Source organism: Mobula hypostoma, chromosome 30 (genome assembly GCF_963921235.1).
Source record: "Mobula hypostoma chromosome 30, sMobHyp1.1, whole genome shotgun sequence".
Lineage (NCBI taxonomy): Eukaryota > Metazoa > Chordata > Chondrichthyes > Myliobatiformes > Myliobatidae > Mobula > Mobula hypostoma.
This window is the reverse complement of record NC_086126.1, coordinates 6,705,877-6,724,808: the sequence shown is the minus strand read 5'-3', so window position 1 is coordinate 6,724,808 and position 18,932 is coordinate 6,705,877. Positions and strand designations below refer to the sequence as shown.

At 55.7% G+C, this 18,932-nt stretch overlaps 1 protein-coding gene across 2 annotated transcripts in view; it reads left to right on the top strand.

The window, feature by feature from the left end:
* LOC134339822 (serine/threonine-protein kinase D3-like) overlaps nt 1-18,932 on the top strand; it is a 52,000-nt gene that overhangs the window by 30,697 nt on the left and 2,371 nt on the right. The window contains exons 7-17 of one of the 2 annotated variants that reach the window (XM_063036653.1): nt 539-701; nt 3,809-3,932; nt 5,123-5,200; nt 5,790-6,018; nt 6,142-6,200; nt 6,943-7,015; nt 7,244-7,350; nt 11,555-11,716; nt 14,019-14,117; nt 14,782-15,049; nt 16,401-16,486. In XM_063036653.1, the coding sequence (XP_062892723.1) occupies nt 539-701; nt 3,809-3,932; nt 5,123-5,200; nt 5,790-6,018; nt 6,142-6,200; nt 6,943-7,015; nt 7,244-7,350; nt 11,555-11,716; nt 14,019-14,117; nt 14,782-15,049; nt 16,401-16,486 (1,448 nt within the window). The remainder of the gene's footprint in view (nt 1-538; nt 702-3,808; nt 3,933-5,122; nt 5,201-5,789; nt 6,019-6,141; nt 6,201-6,942; nt 7,016-7,243; nt 7,351-11,554; nt 11,717-14,018; nt 14,118-14,781; nt 15,050-16,400; nt 16,487-18,932) is intronic. The other variant, XR_010016452.1, reaches the window with a different exon arrangement.

Here is an 18,932-nt window from a genome sequence, read left to right as displayed (position 1 = left end):
CCTTACTTGAGGAAGGATATACTGGCTTTGGAGGTGGAACCAGGTTGATTCCAGAGATGAGGGGGTTAGACCATGAGGAAAGATTGAGTTGCCTGGGACTGTACGCTCTGGAATTCAGAAGAATGAGAGGAGATCATATAGAAACATATAAAATTATGATAAGATAGAGGCAGGAAAGTTATTTCCACTGGTAGGTGAGACTAGAACTAGGGGACATAGCCTCAAGATTCAGGGGAGTAGATTTAGGACAGAGATGATGAGGAACTGCTTTTCCCAGAGAGTGGTGAATCTGTGGAATTCTCTGCCCAATGAAGCAGTGGAGGCTACCTCAGTAAATACATTTAAGACAAGGTTGGATAGATTTTTGCACAGTAGGAGAATTAAGGGTTAAGGGGAAAAGGCAGGTAGGTGGAGATGAGTCCATGGTCAGATCAGCCGTGATCTTATTGAATGGCGGAGCAGGCTCGACGGGCCAGATGGCTGATTCCTGCTCCTATTTCTCATGTTCTTATGTTCCTCCACCTCTGTGCCTTCCCAGAGGGTCAGAATCCCGAGGCAGGGGATCCATCGGGAGAGGCAGAGGAGGAGGTCCAGGATTCCGACTCCCAGACTCCAGAGGTGCTGGAGAACATTCCGGACATCACTGCGGAGCCGGGCTCCCCGACGGACACCAGCCCGGACGATCACTCGGGACCCCTCAGGTAGGTCTCCCGGGGGATCACCCCCTTTCCCCATTCCCTCCCGGATCACCGGGTTATCCGTGCCAGCCAGTGAGGCCGTGGCTGCTCAGGGGAGCAGAGCGCAGCCGTCATTTCAGGCACAGCAAGATCCCACCTGCCCCTCCCGCGGGTAGGGCACCTCTTCGTGCAGGTGAGGCGCTCCCCCAGGGCAGGTGGGGGTCCCACACCCTCTGAAGGCCAGGTGCTCCCTCAACTGCCCTTCCCATTAAATAGGGTGATCCCTCACTCAGGTGGGGTGCTCCCTCATTGAGGTGGGGTGATCCCTCACTCAGCTGGGGCGCTCCCTCACTCAGCTGGGGCGATCCCTCGCTCAGGTGGGGTGATCCCTCACTCAGGCGGGGCGCTCCCTCGCACCCCCTCCCACCCTTTCACAATGACACGTCTGCTGGAGGAACGAACTGACCCTTCTGTGACTGAGCAGGCAAGGGCCGACGCACTCGCGCCCTCGGTGGCCAAGAACCGCTGTGACGCCCCCCCCCCATAAACGTCCACCTTCTCCTCAAATGCTTCATTAGATACACCAAGTAACAAGTTTTCCGCGTGGAACCGGGGCCGCTGAGGGTAAGCGGGGGGAGCTCGGGAGCTATCGGTAGGGAGCCCGCGGACTGCGTCCCGGAAAGTGCCCTGGCTAACGTCAGAAGTTGGCTTTTTATTGACACTCTTGTTTTTTTTTTGCCATCCTCCCGAAGTTTGTCACTTCAGTACGTTGAGGCGGAACGCAGAGAGAATCAGAATCGGGTTTTATATCACCAGCGTGTGTCGTGAAATTTGTTAACTTTGTGGCAACAGTACAATGCAATACATGATAATATAGAGAAAAAATGTGAATTATATATAGAATAGTTAAATAGTGCAAAGCCAGAAATTTCTTTTTCAAAAAAGTAGAGAGGTAGTGTTCATGGGTTCGATGTCCATTCAGAAATCGGATGGCAGAGGGGAAGAAGCTGTTCCTGAATCGTTGAGTGTGTGTCTTCAGGCTCCTGTACCTCCTTCCTGATGGTAGCAATGAGAAGGGGGAATGACCTGGGTGGTGGGAGCCCTTAATGATGGACGCTGCCTTTCTGAGGCATCGCTCCTTGAAGATGTCCTGGATACTACGGAGGCTGGTGCTCGTGATGGAGCTGACTGAGTTTACAACTCCCTGCAGCTTCCCTCGATCCTGTGCAGTAGCCCCCTCTCCCCCCCCCGTAACAGACGGTGATGCGGCCAGTCAGAATGCTCTCAATGGTATATCTGTAAAAATTATCAAGTGTTTCAAGTGACAAGCCAAATCTCCAGCTCCTGATGAAATGTAGCCACAGTCTCTGTTGCTGCATCGATATGTTGGGACCAGGTTAGATCCTCGGAGATCTTGACACCCCGGAACCTGAAACTGCTCACTCTCTCCACTTCTGACCCCTCTGTGACAATAGACAATAGGTGCAGGAGTAGGCCATTCAGCCCTTCGAGCCAGCACCACCATTCACTGTGATCACGGCTGATCATCCACAATCAGTATCCAGTTCCTGCCTTCTCCCCATATCCCTTCACTCCGCTATCTTTAAGAGCTCTATCTAACTCTTTCTTGAAAGCATCCAGAGAATTGGCCTCCACTGCCTTCTGAGGCAGAGCATTCCACAGATCCACAACTCTCTGGGTGAAAAAGTTTTTTCCTCAACTCCGTTCTAAGTGGTCTCAAACTTATTCTCAAACTGTGGCCTCTGGTTCTGGACTCACCCAACATCGGGAACATGTTTCCTGCCTCTAGCGTGTCCAATCACTTAATAATCTCAAACAACAGGAATTCTGCAGATGCTGGAAATTCAAGCAACATACATCAAAGTTGCTGGTGAACGCAGCAGGCCAAGCAGCATCTATAGGAAGAGGTGCAGTCGACGTTTCAGGCCGAGACCGTCCTGGCGAAGGGTCTCGGCCTGAAACGTCGACTGCACCTCTTCCTATAGATGCTGCTTGGCCTGCTGCGTTCACCAGCAACTTTGATGTATGTTCCCTTAATAATCTTACATGTTTCAATCAGATCCCCTCTCATCCTTCTAAATTCCAGAGTATACAAGCCCAGTCGCTCCAATCTTTCAACATATGACAGTCCCGCCATCCCGGGAATTAACCTCGTGAACCTACGCTGAACTCCCTCAGTAGCACGAATATCCTTCCTCAAATTTGGAGACCAAGATTTCACACAATACTCCAGGTGTGGTCTCACCAGGGCCCTGTACAGCTGCAGAAGGACCTCTTTGCTCCGATACTCAACTCCCCTTGTTATGAAGGCCAACATGCCAATAGCTTTCTTCACTGCCTGCTGTACCTGCATGCTTGCTTTCAGTGACTGATGAACAAGGACACCTAGATCTCGTTGTACTTCCCCTTTTCCTAACGACTCCATTCAGATACTAATCTATGATTACTATGATAGTATGAGGACTGGTGTGTGTGTGTGTTCCCTCATCTTGCCCTTTCTGAAGTTCACAATCAGCTCTTTGGTCTTACTGACATTGAGTGCAAGGTTGTTGATACACCACTCAACAAGCTGGTACATCTCGCTCCTGTGCGCCCCCTCGTCACCATCTGAGATTCTGCCAACAGTGGTTGTATCATCGGCAAATTTGTGGTTGGCTTTTGAGCTGTGCCTGGCCACACAGTCATGTTATAATTACGGAGAAGTTGCAGTACCGAGGAGACTGTGATGTCAGGAGTCCATCGTAGCGTACAAGAGGTCTGTCGTAGAGAGTCTGATGACAGCAGGGTAGAGAAGATAACCTTGAACTTACTGATTCCAGCTTTTGCATCTCCCACAATGGGCAAGGAGTCAACATTCCTCATAAAACCTACTACTGGATCACCTTACTGAACCTGTAGCCCCGTTCCCTTCGCCTGAGTCATTGAAGTTTCCGCAATGTCGGATCACAGATCGAGTGCTGGTTTCTCGTCGTTGACGATCAACTCTCAGCTTCTGGTCCTGGGGTGGGGAGGGCTGATATGGAATGCCAGGGCTTCCAAGCTCAGGATGTCACCCGTCGTTTACTCTCTCTCTCTCTCTCTGTCTCCCCCCCCCGCTCCCTGCCGCACAGCCCGACGTTCTCCAACAACATCCCGCTGATGCGCGTGGTGCAGTCGGTCAGGCACACCAAGCGGACGGGCAGCACCGTGCTGAAGGAGGGCTGGCTGACGCACTACAGCCAGACGGATTCACTGGTGAGTATGCGGGATGGGGCCCTCGGACTGTCCGGTCTGCACCGAACACGGGCGAAACCCCTTCTGCCTGCACGTGATCTGTCACCATCCAAAACCCTGGGGAAAAGATTCTGTACAGATTCACTGTTTATTCAGGGTGAGGGTCTCTGTGTAACCGTACAGAGTCACTGTTTATTCAGGGTGAGGGTCTCTGTGTAACTGTACAGAGTCACTGTTTATTCAGGGTGAGGGTCACTCACTGTGTAACTGTACAGAGTCACTGTTTATTCAGGATGAGGGTCACTCACTGTGTAACTGTACAGATTCACTGTTTATTCAGGGTGAGGGTCACGGTGTAACCGTACAGATTCACTGTTTATTCAGGGTGAGGGTTATTCACTGTGTAACTGTACAGAGTCACTGTTTATTCAGGGTGAGGGTCACTCACTGTGTAACTGTACAGAGTCACTGTTTATTCAGGGTGAGGGTCACTCACTGTGTAACTGTACAGAGTCACTGTTTATTCAGGGTGAGGGTCACTGTGTAACTGTACAGAGTCACTGTTTATTCAGGGTGAGGGTCACTCACTGTGTAACTGTACAGAGTCACTGTTTATTCAGGGTGAGGGTCACTCACTGTGTAACTGTACAGAGTCACTTTATTCCGGGTGAGGGTCACTCACTGTGTAACTGTACAGAGTCACTTTATTCCGGGTGAGGGTCACTCACTGTGTAACTGCACAGAGTTACTGTTTATTCAGGGTGAGGGTCACTGTGTAACTGTACAGAGTCACTGTTTATTCAGGGTGAGGGTCACTGTGTAACTGTACAGAGTCACTGTTTATTCAGGGTGAGGGTCACTCACTGTGTAACTGTACAGAGTCACTGTTTATTCAGGGTGAGGGTCACTGTGTAACTGTACAGAGTCACCGTTTATTGAGGGTGAGGGTCTCTGTGTAACTGTACAGATTCACTGTTTATTCAGGGTGAGGGTCACTGTGTAACTGTACAGAGTCACCGTTTATTGAGGGTGAGGGTCACTCACTGTGTAACTGTACAGAGTCACTGTGTATTCAGGGTGAGGGTCACTATGTAACCGTACAGAGTCACTGTCTGTACTGTCTGACTGTTTCTCCCTGTCGGGATGGGGTTGTCGGCTGTTTTGCCGTCTGTTTCGGTCGGTCACTGACTCGTTCCGCCTGTTCCCGGCAGCGGAAGAGACACTACTGGCGGCTGGACACGAAGTACATCACACTCTTCCAGAACGACACCGACACCAAGTTCTACAAGGTGAGTGCGTGGCGCCGAGGGAGTCAGGAGCCGGGAGCTACGGACGGGGACGTGGGGGGTGGGTGCCAACTACTGTACTCCCATCCACAGCAGGACACGAGCCTGGCACTCTCACGCTGCCCCGATTACACGCGGATCGTCTCAGTCACACGCGCGCTGTCTCAGTCTAATGGACACGGACATACACACGCACACAGAATCACAGACAGACACACACACGTCGACACACTCACCCACACGAGGACCCTGAGACACTTTGCGCGCCCTCGTGTTTTCACGCGCCCACGCCCACCTGCTGGGGCTCACCGACACGTCCTACCCCGCTCGCCCCCAGTCTGACGCAGCGGAACCCCAGGGTGGCGGAGTCAACTCTGGGTGAGTGGTTAGGGGCAGTGGAGTGTGAGGGGGATAGGGAGGGACGTAAGGGAGGGGGAGTGAGGGAAGAGGATGGTGGATGGGAGGGAGCGGGGCTGAGTGCGGTAGGGAGGAGGGAATGGCGGGGACCGGAGGAGAATGGGTGGGGGGAGGTATTTCGGGAGCTGACAACCCCCACTACCCCCTGACTCTCTCCTCCGCCCCCACCCCACAGCGATTCCCACTCTCGGACGTCCAGCTGATCCGCTCGGGCCCAGACCCTCAGCACGAGTTCGAGCTGGTCACCCGCAGCACCACGCTCTACGTGGGGGGGAGCGCCCCCACCAACACTCTGCACCCCCCGGGGCTGCACCCCTCCTCGGCGCTCAACCAGGACTGGGAGCGGGCAATCCGGCAGGCTCTGCGGCCCGTCACCTCGCACCCCGGGCCAGACGCGGACACAGGTCAGTGAGGGGTCGGCGGGAGGGGGTAGTGGTGGGAGGAGGAGGGAGCGGTGGTGGTGGGGGTGGGGGCGATGTGATTAGATCTGTCGACCCGGGTTCGACTGAAGGCTCCTCTCTTGACAGACACAGGACAGCAGACCCAGGAGAGCACGGTACAGTCCGGGGCCAATTCCAGCAGCGAGGTGGGTCACTGAGAATGCATCAGCCCTCGTTCACCCCTCACCCCTCTTCCCCTCACCCCTCCACCCTCTTCCCCCACTCTCCTTCCCTCACTCCTTCAACCCTCGGTCTCCACGGCTCTCAACGCTCCCAACCCATCTCCCATCCTCCTACCTTCACTAATCCCTACCCCTCCCTCCATCTGGGTTCTCCCTCCCGCCCAGTCCCCTCTCCTTCCTGCGTCCTCTCCCTCCCGCATCCCCTCCCTCCCGCGTCCCCTCCCTCCCAGTCCCTTCTCCCGTCCACGTCCCCTCCCTCCCGCATCCCCTCCCTCCCGCGTCCCCTCCCTCTCAGTCCCTTCTCCCGCCCGCGTCCCCTCCCTCCCGCATCTCTTCACTCCCGCGTCCCCTCCCTCCCAGTCCCTTTGCCCTCCCGCGTCCCCTCCCTCCCAGTCCCTTCTGCCTCCCGCGTCCCCTCCCTCCCAGTCCCTTCTCCCTCCCGCGTCCTCTCCCTCCTGCGTCCCCTCCCTCCCGCATCCCCTCCCTCCCAGTCCCTTCTCCCTCCTGTGTCCCCTCCCTTCCCTTCTGCCTCCCGCGTCCCCTCCCTCCCAGACCCTTCTCCCTCCCAGTCCCTTCTCCCTCCCACGTCCCCTCCCTCCCCTCACTCTGTTCTCTCCTCGATCCCTCACTTCTCACCCTCCCCCTCCCACTGCGTGCACCCCCCCCACCCATCCCCGCCTCTGACGCTCTCCCTCCTTCCCCGCAGGATATCGGCGCCGTTTACCAGATATTCCCGGACGAGGTGCTGGGATCAGGCCAGTTTGGAATCGTTTTCGGAGGTGAGATTGAGGCGCCGGTGGAGGGGGGAGGGAGGGTCTGCACGGGATCTCCCTCCGTCCTCACCCCCTACCACCCGCCCCACGCACCCTCGGACCCTCTCTCTCACGCTTCACGCCGTGGGAGGATGATCGGCGTCGGGTCGAAGCGGGTCCTGGGGAGAACAAGTTTACTCCGTCCCTCCCCACCCTGCCTGACTCCTCCCGCCATCTCTCCTTCCCCCCTCCCAGGGAAACACAGGAAGTCAGGCCGGGACGTGGCGATTAAAGTCATCGACAAACAGCGCTTCCCCACCCAGAGGGAGAGCCAGCTTCGCAACGAGGTGACCATCCTGCAGGTGAGGGTCCCGGGGGGCACTGGGATGGGGTGATGCGGGTGGCGGAGGGGAGGCGAAGGGTGTGGGCGTAGGGGTCGGGGTGGTGGTTGGAGAATCTGTGGGACGGGGTGGGTGAGCGGGAACGGGTCGCAGGTGGGTGGGGTGGGGAGTACCTGAGTAGAATTCCGCAGCCCACCCAATTCTGCCATCCTGGGCCGGACTCCATCGCAATACCCCTCCCTCCCTGGCTCTCTGGTGGGGGGGGGATAGGATCCCTTCCCAATTCCTCCCCCCCCCCGGACTCTTTCAGCTCTCTGTTTCTCTAGGGGGTGGGGGGGGGAGAAATGAAGAGAGTAACAGGGGTCCGGGGGGAGGGGGGGACTCGGTTTACTCCTCCCTGCATAGCTGCTGCCTGACCTGCTGTGTTCCTTGAGCATGTTGTCTTACTCTGGATTTCCAGCATCTGCAGACGGGGAGAAGTCAGAATAAGAAGTTGGCGGGGTGGGGGGGGGCGGGTGGAGGAAGTTGTACAAGGCGGTAGGTGACAGGTGGAACCAAGGGAGGGAGCGGGGGTGGGGGTTGAAGTAAAGAGCTGGGAAACTGGTGAAAGAGATGAAGGGCTGGAGAGGAGGGAATCTGATAGGAGAGGGTAGAGGACCATGGAAGTGGGGAGGAGCTCCAGAGGAAGGTGATGGGCAGGTAAGGAGATAAGGGGAGAGAGGGACACAGGAATGGGGAATGGTGAGGGGGGGGGCAATTACCGGAAGTTGGAGGTCAATGTTCATGCCATCACGTTGGAGGCTACCCAGATGGAATACAAGGTGTTGCTCCTCCAGCCTGAGTGTGGCCTCATCATGTCGGTGGAGGAGTCCGTGGACTGACATGCCGGAATGGGAATGGGAAGTAGCGCTGAAATGGGTGGCCACCGGGATATCCTGGTTTTTGTGGCGGACGGAGCGAAGGTGCCCGGCGAAGGGGTCTCCCAATCTGCGGCGGGTCTCGCCCATGTGGGAAGTGGAATTGAAGTCGGTGGCCACCAGGAAATCACGCTTGATCTTCAATTAATTGAACATAAGTTATACATAATTTTTACTAAAAGAAAAGGTCAACTAGAACAATAAGAAAAAAAAAACGAAGTACTGATAAACTGTAGTGATTAGGGTTGTGTCGGTTGGTTCAAGAACCAGATGGTAGAAGGGAAGTACCTGCTTCCTGAATCTGGTGGTGTGGGACTTCAGGTTTCTATACCTCCTGCCCAACGTTCCCTCTTTTTTTTTGTCTTGCAGCTGTGCAGACCAGCCATTGCCCCCCGCAGAAATACCTTTATACATACTTATTTTACACAGCCTGAAAACTACGCGGCACTTTAACATTATATAAAAGAAAATTCCGGCTGCGTGGCAACAAGGGCTATGTGCGTGGGGGCATTGCGGTTACTGTGCGGCCGCGCAGTTGGAGGGAATGGTGCTCCTGCTCAATGGGAGCTGCAATGGACCGAATAGTGGGGACCTTAGATGATGAATGATGCCTTCCTGAGGCAGTGCCTCCTGTAGGTATCACCGATGGTGGGAAGGGGTGTGCCCGTAATGTATTCGAGTCCATAGCTTGCTGCAGCTTCTTATGTTCCTGTACATTCAAATTGCTGCGCCAGACAGCGATGCAACCAGTCAGGACATCTATAGAAGTTGGTTTTCCGTGACAACACGTGTGGGAGAGGCTAGGGAGTGGTAGTAGATGGTTGCCTCTCTGACTGGAGGGCCGTGACTCGTGCAGGAGTCACGGGGATCGGTGCTGGGTCCGCTGATGCTGGTCATTAAAACGATGATCTGAGTGGTAATGTGGTTAACTGGGTCAGCAAACTTGCGGATGACACCAAGACTGCGGGTGTAGTAGGCAACCAGAGCTTCCAGCGGGATCTGGACCAGCTGGAAAAAGTGGGCTGAAAAATGGTATGATCTTTTGCCTCTCTCTTGGCTAGACGGTTGGTGGAAAGATGCTGCCCCACCCACTCACGCTGAATGACTTAGTGATATTATGGCCTGTTTAGACCTCGAAAAGATTAATTATTCACTTCTCAATTCGGACATAAAGTTTCATACGGTGTGGGGACCTTTTCTTGAATAGTCTCGCAATTCTTCTTTAGGGTAAGTTTAACCTTTTTTTTGTATGCTACAATCCCTTACTTCCAGCTTTTTTTTTTGGGTAAGTTTTTGTTGTGAATTACATTATACTTTTGGTAGTCGGCATTATAGACAATAGACAATAGGTGTAAGAGTAGGCCATTCGGCCCTTCGAGCCAGCACCGCCAATCACTGTGATCATGGCTAATCATTCACTATCAGTATCCAGTTCCTGCCCTTATCAAAGGGCATGACTTCAGGGTTGAAGGGCGCCCTTTCAGAACAGAATTGCGAAGAAATTTTTTTAGTCAGAGGGTGGTGAATCTATGGAATTTGTTGCCACGGGCAGCAGTGGAGGCCAAGTCATTGGGTGTATTTAAGGCAGAGATTGATAGGTATCTGAGTAGCCAGGGCATCAAACGTTATGGTGAGAAGGCAGGGCAGTGGGACTAAGTAGGATAAAATGGATGAGCTCATGATAAAATGGCGGAGCAGACTCGATGGGCCGAATGGCCTACTTCTGCTCCTTTGTCTTATGGTCTTATCCCCATAACCTTTGATTCTGCTATCTTTAAGAGCTCTATCCATCTCTTTTTTGAAAGTATCCAGAGACTTGGCCTCCACAGCCTTCTGGGGCAGAGCATTCCATATATCCACCACTCTCTGGGTGAATTATACTATTTTTTTTTCTATATCTATTTACAGTTCTCTGGGGCTGAATGCTCAGAATGATTTTTTTTCTTTTATATGCAAAATGGTTGGCCTGGGGTTTTTTTCCAGTGGGAGGTTGGGGTGGATACTAATTTTACATAGCTCTCTTTTGGGTGCTTTTTTTTCTTAATTGCTATGAATTACATATTGGATTTGTTTGTTTTGCACCGTATAAATCTCCATTTTGTTGTTGGGTTCTCTTTCTGTAGTTTCTTGTAGAAATGTATTAAATAATTAATTTAAAAAAATTAAAATAGCAGATGGAATTTAAAGCAGACAAGTGTGAGGTTTTGCACTTCAGTTAGACCAACCAGGGCAGGTCTTACACAGTGAACTGTAGGACACTGAGGAGTGTGGTAGAACAAAGGAATACAGTTCCATAATTCATTGAAAGTGGCATCACAGGCAGATAGGGTCGTAAAGAAAGCTTTAGACACCTTGGCCTTCATAAATCAAAGTACCGAGTACAGGAGACGGGATGTTATGTTGAAGTTGTATAAGGTGTTACTGAGGCCTAATTTGCAGTACTGTGTGTGGTTTTGGTCACCTACCTACAGGAAAGATGTAAATAAGGTTGAAAGAGTATAGAGAAAATTTACGAGGATGTTTAAAAACGCAAACACGAGGAAATCTGCAGATACTGGGTAGCCAGCTGGTGGCGTAGGGGCATCAGCGCCGGACTTTGGAGCGAAGGCTCCCGAGTTCGAATCCAGCCGGTTCCCTTGCACGCTTTCCATCCGTGCTGGGTTGAGCGTCGAGCTACTAGCAACTGGAATTTATGTGTTACGAGGATGTTGCCGGGTCTGGAGGGCCTGAGCTAAGATTGAATAGGTTAGGACTTTATTCCTTGGAGGTTAGAAGATTGAGGGAAGATTTGATGGAGGTATACACAATTAAGAGTGGTATAGATAGGGTAAATGCCTATATGGCATTTTCCACGGAGGTTAGGTGGGATTACCCCCACAGGTCATGGTTAAGGGTGAAAGGTGAAAAGTTTAAGGGGAGCATCAGGGGAAACCTTCACTCAGAGGGCGGTGAGAGTGTGGAACGAGTTGCCAGCGCAATTGGTGCATGTGAGCTCGATTTCAATGTGTAAGAGACGTTTGGACAGGTACATGGACGGTAGGGGTATGGAGGGCGATGGTCCCAGTGCAGGTCGATGGGAGGAGCCCAGACTCGATGGGCTGAAGGGCCGCAGCTTCCTTGTGAATGCATCTGTGTGCTGGGCCCAGGACAGGTCACCCGAAGCGTTTTGTTTTGTTTCTGAATCTAAACTCTTCTAACTTGAAGATCTCGAGGCGTTGGTCCGCTCTCCTGGGGGAAGCTCCCTCACCCCTCCCTCCCTCGCTTCCTCACGCCCTCTCTCTCTCTCCCCCCCCCACCCCCATCTGCAGAACCTGCAGCACCCTGGGGTGGTTGCGCTCGACGCCGTGTTCGAGGACCCGGAGCGAGTGTTCGTGGTGATGGAGAAGTTGCGCGGAGACATGTTGGAACTGATCCTTTCCAGTGAGAACAGCCGGCTGCCCGAGCGACTCACCAGGTTCCTCACCATCCAGGTACGAGGGTGTCTGCCCGCTCCCCACCTCTCCCCGACCTCTCTCGCATCCTTCCGCCGGGCCAGGCACCAAGGCTCCCGTCCCGCCCCTCAGACAGACAGTCGGTAGTAAGGCTGAGCGGGCAGAAAGATGGTGGCTTGGTGCGGGGGTGTGAAGAGAGCGGGAATCGACGAACGGATGGGTTTAAAGGCAGCAGGAGACGCGGAGTTCCCTGCGCGTTTAAGGGGAGCGGGAGACGGGGTCCCGCTGGGTTTAAGAGGAGCGAGAGACGGGGTCCCGCTGGGTCTAAGAGGAGCGAGAGACGGGGTCCCGCTGGGTCTAAGAGGAGCGAGAGACGGGGTCCCGCTGGGTTTAAGAGGAGCGGGAGACGGGGTCCCGCTGGGTTTAAGAGGAGCGGGAGACGGGGTCCCGCTGGGTTTAAGGGGAGCGGGAGACGGGGTCCCGCTGGGTTTAAGAGGAGCGGGAGACGGGGTCCCGCTGGGTTTAAGAGGAGCGGGAGACGGGGTCCCGCTGGGTTTAAGAGGAGCGGGAGACGGGGTCCCGCTGGGTTTACGGGGAGCGCAAGAGGGAGTCCCGATGGGTTTTAAGGGGAGCGGGAGACGTGGTCCCGCTGGGTTTTGATGGGAGCGGCAGACGGGGTCCCGCTGGGTTTAAGAGGAACGGGAGACGGGGAGTTCCTGCTGGGTTTAAGAGGAACGGGAGACGGGGAGTTCCCGCTGGGTTTAAGAGGGCGGGAGCCGGGGTCCCGCTGGGTTTACGGGGAGCGCAAGAGGGGGTCCCGATGGGTTTTAAGAGGAGCGAGAGACGGGGTCCCGCTGGGTTTAAGAGGAGCTGGAGACGGGGTCCCGCTGGGTTTAAGAGGAGCGGGAGACGGGGTCCCGCTGGGTTTAAGAGGAGCGGGAGACGGGGTCCCGCTGGGTTTACGGGGAGCGCAAGAGGGGGTCCCGATGGGTTTTGATGGGAGCGGCAGACGGGGTCCCGCTGGGTTTAAGAGGAACGGGAGACGGGGAGTTCCTGCTGGGTTTAAGAGGAACGGGAGACGGGGAGTTCCCGCTGGGTTTAAGAGGGCGGGAGCCGGGGTCCCGCTGGGTTTTAAGGAGACTTTACTTCAACCTTCCACCCAGCCCTCAAATTCACTTGGTCTATCTCGGACACTTCCTTCCCCTTTCTCGATCTCTCGGTCTCCATCTCTGGAGACAGGCTGTCCACTGACATCTTCTACAAGCCCACTGTGTTTAGGGAGAAAAGGATACGTGTTTAAGGAGAGTGGGAGACAGGGGTCCCACTGTGTTTAGGGGGAGCGGGAGACGGGCGTCCCCGGTGTGTTTGAGGGGAATGGGAATCATAGTCCAGATGCAAGTGACGGGGTGGGGGGGGGGCGGGGAGCGGGAGACAGAGTCACCGTGGGTTCCACTTTGCCCCGTGTTTCCAGTGACACTCGCCTGGCCTCGCAGATCTGTTCACAGTAGACCCAGCATTGAGGAGGGCAAACGGATTGAAATGACGGGAAGATAAAGCAGATGCGGGGGGGAGGGGATCCTGTGGGGAGTGACTCGCCAAGAGAGGGTACAGGTCAGGGGAGTGAGTGGGACACAACACTCACCTGGGTGAGGGGCAACTCCAAAAACTCTCAAGGAAGCCGGACGGAGCAGCCCACTCGTTCGGCACCCTATCCACCTCCCTCCATCACTGGCGCACATCTAATTACACGCCCGGGCCTCACCGACAGCCGCTCCCGAACTTCCCACCTCTCCCACCCCTCCTACCCAAGGGTAGCGGGTTTTGGGGGGAGGGACACCAGCACTTGCAGCCCCCCCCCCCAGTCCCGCTGCCATCCCGACTTGTAAATCTGTCAAAAATTCCTTCCCCATCACCGGGTCGAAACCTTGGAACCTCCTCGCCCCACTTTCTCCTTTCAAGGCCATTCAGCCCACCAAGTCTATCCTAGCTCGCAGAGTGACCCCAAATGTCCACATTCCCTTCGCTGTCACGCGGCGGGTGGGGGTGGGGGGGGGGAGATGATTAACCCACTGACCCCTGGTACGTGAGAGGAAACCTGCACGGTCACGGGGAGAACACAGAAGCGCAGAGACACGCACAGCGCAGGATCGAACCCACGTGGAGACAACTGGTGGGTGTGAATTCGTGTCCAGGTACTAATACAGCTCTGTCTCTCTCCCCTACCCTTCCTTTCCCATCTCCTCCTCTCTTTCTCCTCCCTCCCTCGCCTTCTCTCTCTCACCTACCACCCCTCCCCTCTCTCATCTCCATCAACCACCCCCCCCCCCAACACTCCCGGTAGATATTGGAAGCTCTTCGCTACCTCCACTCCAAGAACATAGTCCACTGCGACCTGAAGCCGGAGAACGTGCTGCTGGCGTCGGACGACCCTTACCCCCAGGTCAGAGGGCGCTGAGGAACCGGCCGGGGCCGGGCAGACCACCGCCGCCCCTCGCACCGGCGGAACAGCGCGTGCGCTCACAGGCCCTTCAGCCCATCGAATGGGTGCTGACCGTCAGCTGTCCGCACTAAAACGCGGGGGTTGGGTTGGGGTGTGTGTGTGTGTGTGTGTGTGGGGGGGGGGAATCTGGTGGACGTCACCCGCCTGAGTCGGGCGGTGGAGGGAGATCCTCAGGAGTGTGACCCGGAGGGGAGGGACCCACCTCGGAGGTAGTTCAAACTTGGCGGGAATTTCCCCCCCGCTCCACCACCACCACCACCAATTTGAAGTTGGCGTCACTGGGGGTGCCAGCATTTATTGCACGTCCCCACCCGAGACCGGATCACGGAGATCGGGGCTGCCGGAGCAGTGCCCCCCGCCCCTCCCTCCACTCCCCACTCTGATGTTGGGGAATCCCGGCCAATCCGTCGTGATCCCACATTCTATTTGGATCAGATTCCCGGCCGCTTGTCTCCAGGGAATACACGGACGCAGAGAGATCTCGAGATTCCCGGGAAAGGAGAACAGTCAGGAATTGTTCGAGCGGGTGGGGGTTTGGGCGAGGGGTCGAGGACAAGTGGAGGGAGCCACCTTTGACGGCGCTCTTTGACCCCTGACCCCGCAGGTGAAGCTCTGCGACTTCGGCTTTGCGCGCATCATCGGCGAGCGGTCGTTCCGCCGCTCGGTGGTGGGCACGGCCGCCTACCTGGCCCCCGAGGTGCTGCGGAGCCAGGCCTACAACCGCTCGCTCGACATGTGGGCGGTGGGCGTTGTCATCTACGTCTGTCTAAGCGGCACCTTCCCCTTCAACGAGGACGAGGACATCAACGACCAGATCCAGAACGCCAGCTTCATGTACCCCGCCCGACCCTGGCAGGACATCTCCCCCGAGGGTAGGTCGGGGAAGGACGGAACACACACGCACCCCACCACACACCCTCTCCCTGTCTCCCGTATGCCACCCGTCCCGGGAACAGCCTGGCATTAGGCAACAGCCAAAACCCAGGAGCTCAGCCGTCATGAGCTCCCCGTCTCCCACCCAACCCCCCTCCTCCCCTCCCTTCCCTTCCCTCTCCCATCCCAACCCTCCTTCTTCCCCTCTGCCACCCAACTCCCCTCCTCCCCTCTCCCACCCCAACACCCCCTTCCTCTTCCCCTCTCCCACCCCAACCCCCCGTTCCTCCCCCTCCCACCCTAGCCCCCCTCTTCCTCCCCCTCTCACCCCAACTTCCCCATCCCAATCCTCCTTCTTCCCCTCTGTCACCCAATCCCCCTTCCTCCCCTCCCACCCCGACACCCCTTCCTCTTCCCCTCTCCCACCCCAACCCCCCGTTTCTCCCTCTCCCACCCTAGCCCCCCTTTTCCTCCCCTCTCACCCCAACTTCCCCTCTCCCATCCCAACCCTCCTTCTTCCCCTCTGCCACCCAACCCCCCCTTCCTCCCCTCTCCCACCCCAACACCCCCTTCCTCTTCCCCTCTCCCACCCCGACACCCCTTCCTCTTCGCCTCTCCCACCCCAACCCCCCGTTCCTCCCCCTCCCACCTCCCTCCCCTTCACCCCCTCCCACCCTAGCCCCCCTCTTCCTCCCTCTCTCACCCCAACTTCCCCTCTCCCATCCCAACCCTCCCTCTTCCCCCTCCCACCCCAACTCCCCCTTCCCTCCCCCACTTCCAAACCCATTGCTCCCCCTCTCCCACCCAACCCCCTCCTCCCCTCCATTCCCTCCTCCCCCTCTCCCACCCTAGCCCCCCTCTCCCATCCCAACCCTCCCTCTTCCCCTCTCCCTCCCCAACACAATCTTCCTCCCCCTCCCACCTCCCTTCCTCTTCCCCCTCTCCCACCCCCAACTCCCCCTTCCCTCCCCCACCTCCAATCCCCCTGCCTCCCCTTCCCCCTCTTCTCCTACCCCTTCCTGCCCCCTCTGCCCTTCCCTTCTTCCTCCTCCACCGACTCTCCCTCATCTCCCGCCCCACCTCCCTCTCCTCCTCCCACTCCCCACCTCCCTCCCCTACTCCTTCCCTCCCCTCCCTCTCTCCCCTTCCCTCCTCTTCTACCTCCTCCTCCTCCCTCCCCCGCTTCCACCGCAGACACTTCCCTCGTCCTGTCGCACAGACAGCAGTGGGTCCCCTCGCTGCCGACACCAGCTGAACGTGCACCCACTCGGGCAAACCTCTCCTCCTGTCTCCTGCCCGCGTCCTCACTTCTCCCCCCCCCCCCGTCTCTCTCTCTCTGTCTCTCCGCAGCCATTGACCTGATCAACAGCCTGTTGCAGGTGAAGATTCGCAAACGTTACAGTGTGGACAAGGCCCTCAGCCACCCCTGGCTCCAGGTAACCCCCTGCCCTTTCTCCACACCCGTCATTGTAACGCTGCGCTGCCGGGAACGTGGGAGTCAGCTCAAAGACAGGCCCTTCGGTCCGTCGTACCATTACACACCCTTTCACCCACCGACACGTTAGAAATCTAATCTCCATCCAGGTACAGTGAAGTGCGTCATCCTGCGCTGGGGGCAGCCCGCAAGTGTCTCCACGCTTCCTGCGATGACTAGGCGTGTACTAACCGTAGCCGACACATCTTTGGAGTGTGGGAGGAACTCTGAGCACCCGGGGGGGAAGTTCCTTATAGACGGCGGCGGGAATTGAGCCCGGATCACTGGCTGATGGTAGCGTTACACAGACTGCTAGACGCTTCTTTAGCCAAAGGGCGGTGAGTTTGTGGAATTTCTTGCCACGTGCGGTTGTGGGGGCCAGGTCGTTGGGTGTATTGAAGGCAGAGATTGGTAGGTTCTTGATTGGACGTGGCATGAAAGGTTACGGGGAGAAGGCCGGGGAGTGGGGTTGAGGAGGAGATGGGAAAAGAAAGGATCGGCCACGATTGAATGGCGGAGCGGACTCGATGGTCCAGATAGCCTCGAGGCTGATTTATACCTGCGCGTCAAATGTAGGCCGTAGCAGCCAACCCTGCGCCGTAGCCTAAAACGCGCACCTCTCCCGAAATGTAACTACGCGTCGCGGCGACGCAGACGCAACTGTGATCGGCCCGCTTGGTAGCTTCGCATTTCCTCCTACGCTGCGATAGTTTCCCAGTGGGCGACTGAAGGGCAGGGAAGGAACTCTGGCTGCAATGCTTTCAATAAAGCTTTACAGACCTCCAAAATTATGGAGGACCCCGTGCTCGACGCCAGTTTGTAGCCAGGCTTCCACCTGAAGCTGAAACTGGAATGGTGATTGCCGGTCTCTGAGTATACCGTGCGTACACCGATGCGAAATAAATGGTTGGAGATGATGAACCACATCGTCAAATCTATCTGCCGATATCTGAAAATATTTGACATGCATTTCCTCGTCCACGTCTCTCCGTGGCCGGACGAGCACAGAAAATTCACCCTCCTTCAGTTTCAGTTGCCATTGTTTGAAGTTTGAGTTTCTTCGTGTTGAGTGGCATAGAAACCTCACCACCAATTAGCGTTTTGGGAGTGAATTGCAGAGCGACGCAGACACACCAACGCACAAGTATAAATGCTCACTACGGCGTAGCCAACTTGCGTAGGCTACGGCGAAAGCTGGTACACACAGGTATAAATCAGCCTTAATTCTGCTCCCGTGTCTTATGAAGTTACACACTTCACACGGCCCTGTTCAGCAACGGTCAATTCCCCGGCTACCACCGCCTTGTTTTCCCCATGATGTCTGCCCCCACCCCCCCGGCCGTACACTTCCATCCCCCACCAAACTTCAAAGTAAATTTTATTATCAAAGTACATTAAGGCATCAGTCTTGCGAGACCACGGATCTGCGCCTGGAAAGTCTTCACTCTCCAGGGCGCAGGCCTGGGCAAGGTTCTATGGAAGACCGGCAGTTGCCCATGCTGCAAGTCTCCCCTCTCCACGACACCAATGTTGTCCAAGGGAAGGACATTAGGACCCATACAGCTTGGCACCGGTGTCGTCGCAGAGCAATGTGTGATTAAGTGCCTTGCTCAAGGACACAACACGCTGCCTCGGCTGGGGCTCGAACTCACGACCTTCAGATCACTAGACCGACGCCTTAACCACTTGGCCATGTGCCCACATCAAAGTACATATATGTCACCATATACAACCCTGGGATTCATTTTCTTGCGGGCATACTCAATAAATGCAATAACCACAACAGAGTGACAGGCCGCACCAACTTGGGCGTTCCACCGGTGTGCAAAAGGCAGCAGACTGGGCAAATGCAAAAAGAAAGAAGTAATAATAATAAATAAGTCAGCAAGAAAAACAAGGATGTAATGTTGAGAACGCAAACATGAGGAAATCTGCAGATGCTGGAAATCCAAGCAACACACACAAAAGTTGCCGGTGGAACGCAGCAGGCCAGGCAGCATCTGTAGGAAGAGGTACAGTCGACATTTCGGGCCGAGACCCTTCGTCAGGACTAACTGAAGGAAGAGCTAGCAAGAGATTTGAAAGTGGGAGCGGGAGGGGGAGATTCGAGATGTCAGGAGAAGACAGGAGGGGAAGGGATGGAGACAGGAGCTGGGAAGTTGATTGGCAAAAGGGATATGAGGCTGGAGAAGGGGGAGTATCATGGGACGGGAGGCCTCGGAAGAAAGAAAGGGGGAGGGGAGCACCAGAGGAAGATGTTGAGACTCTACAAAGGAGTGGCAAGACCTCACTTGGAGTGTTGTGAACGGGTTTGGGCCCCTTAGAAATGATGAACTGAAACTGGAGAGGGTTCAAAGGAAGTTCACGAAAATGATTTCAGGATTGAAAGGCTTGTCATATGAAGAGCG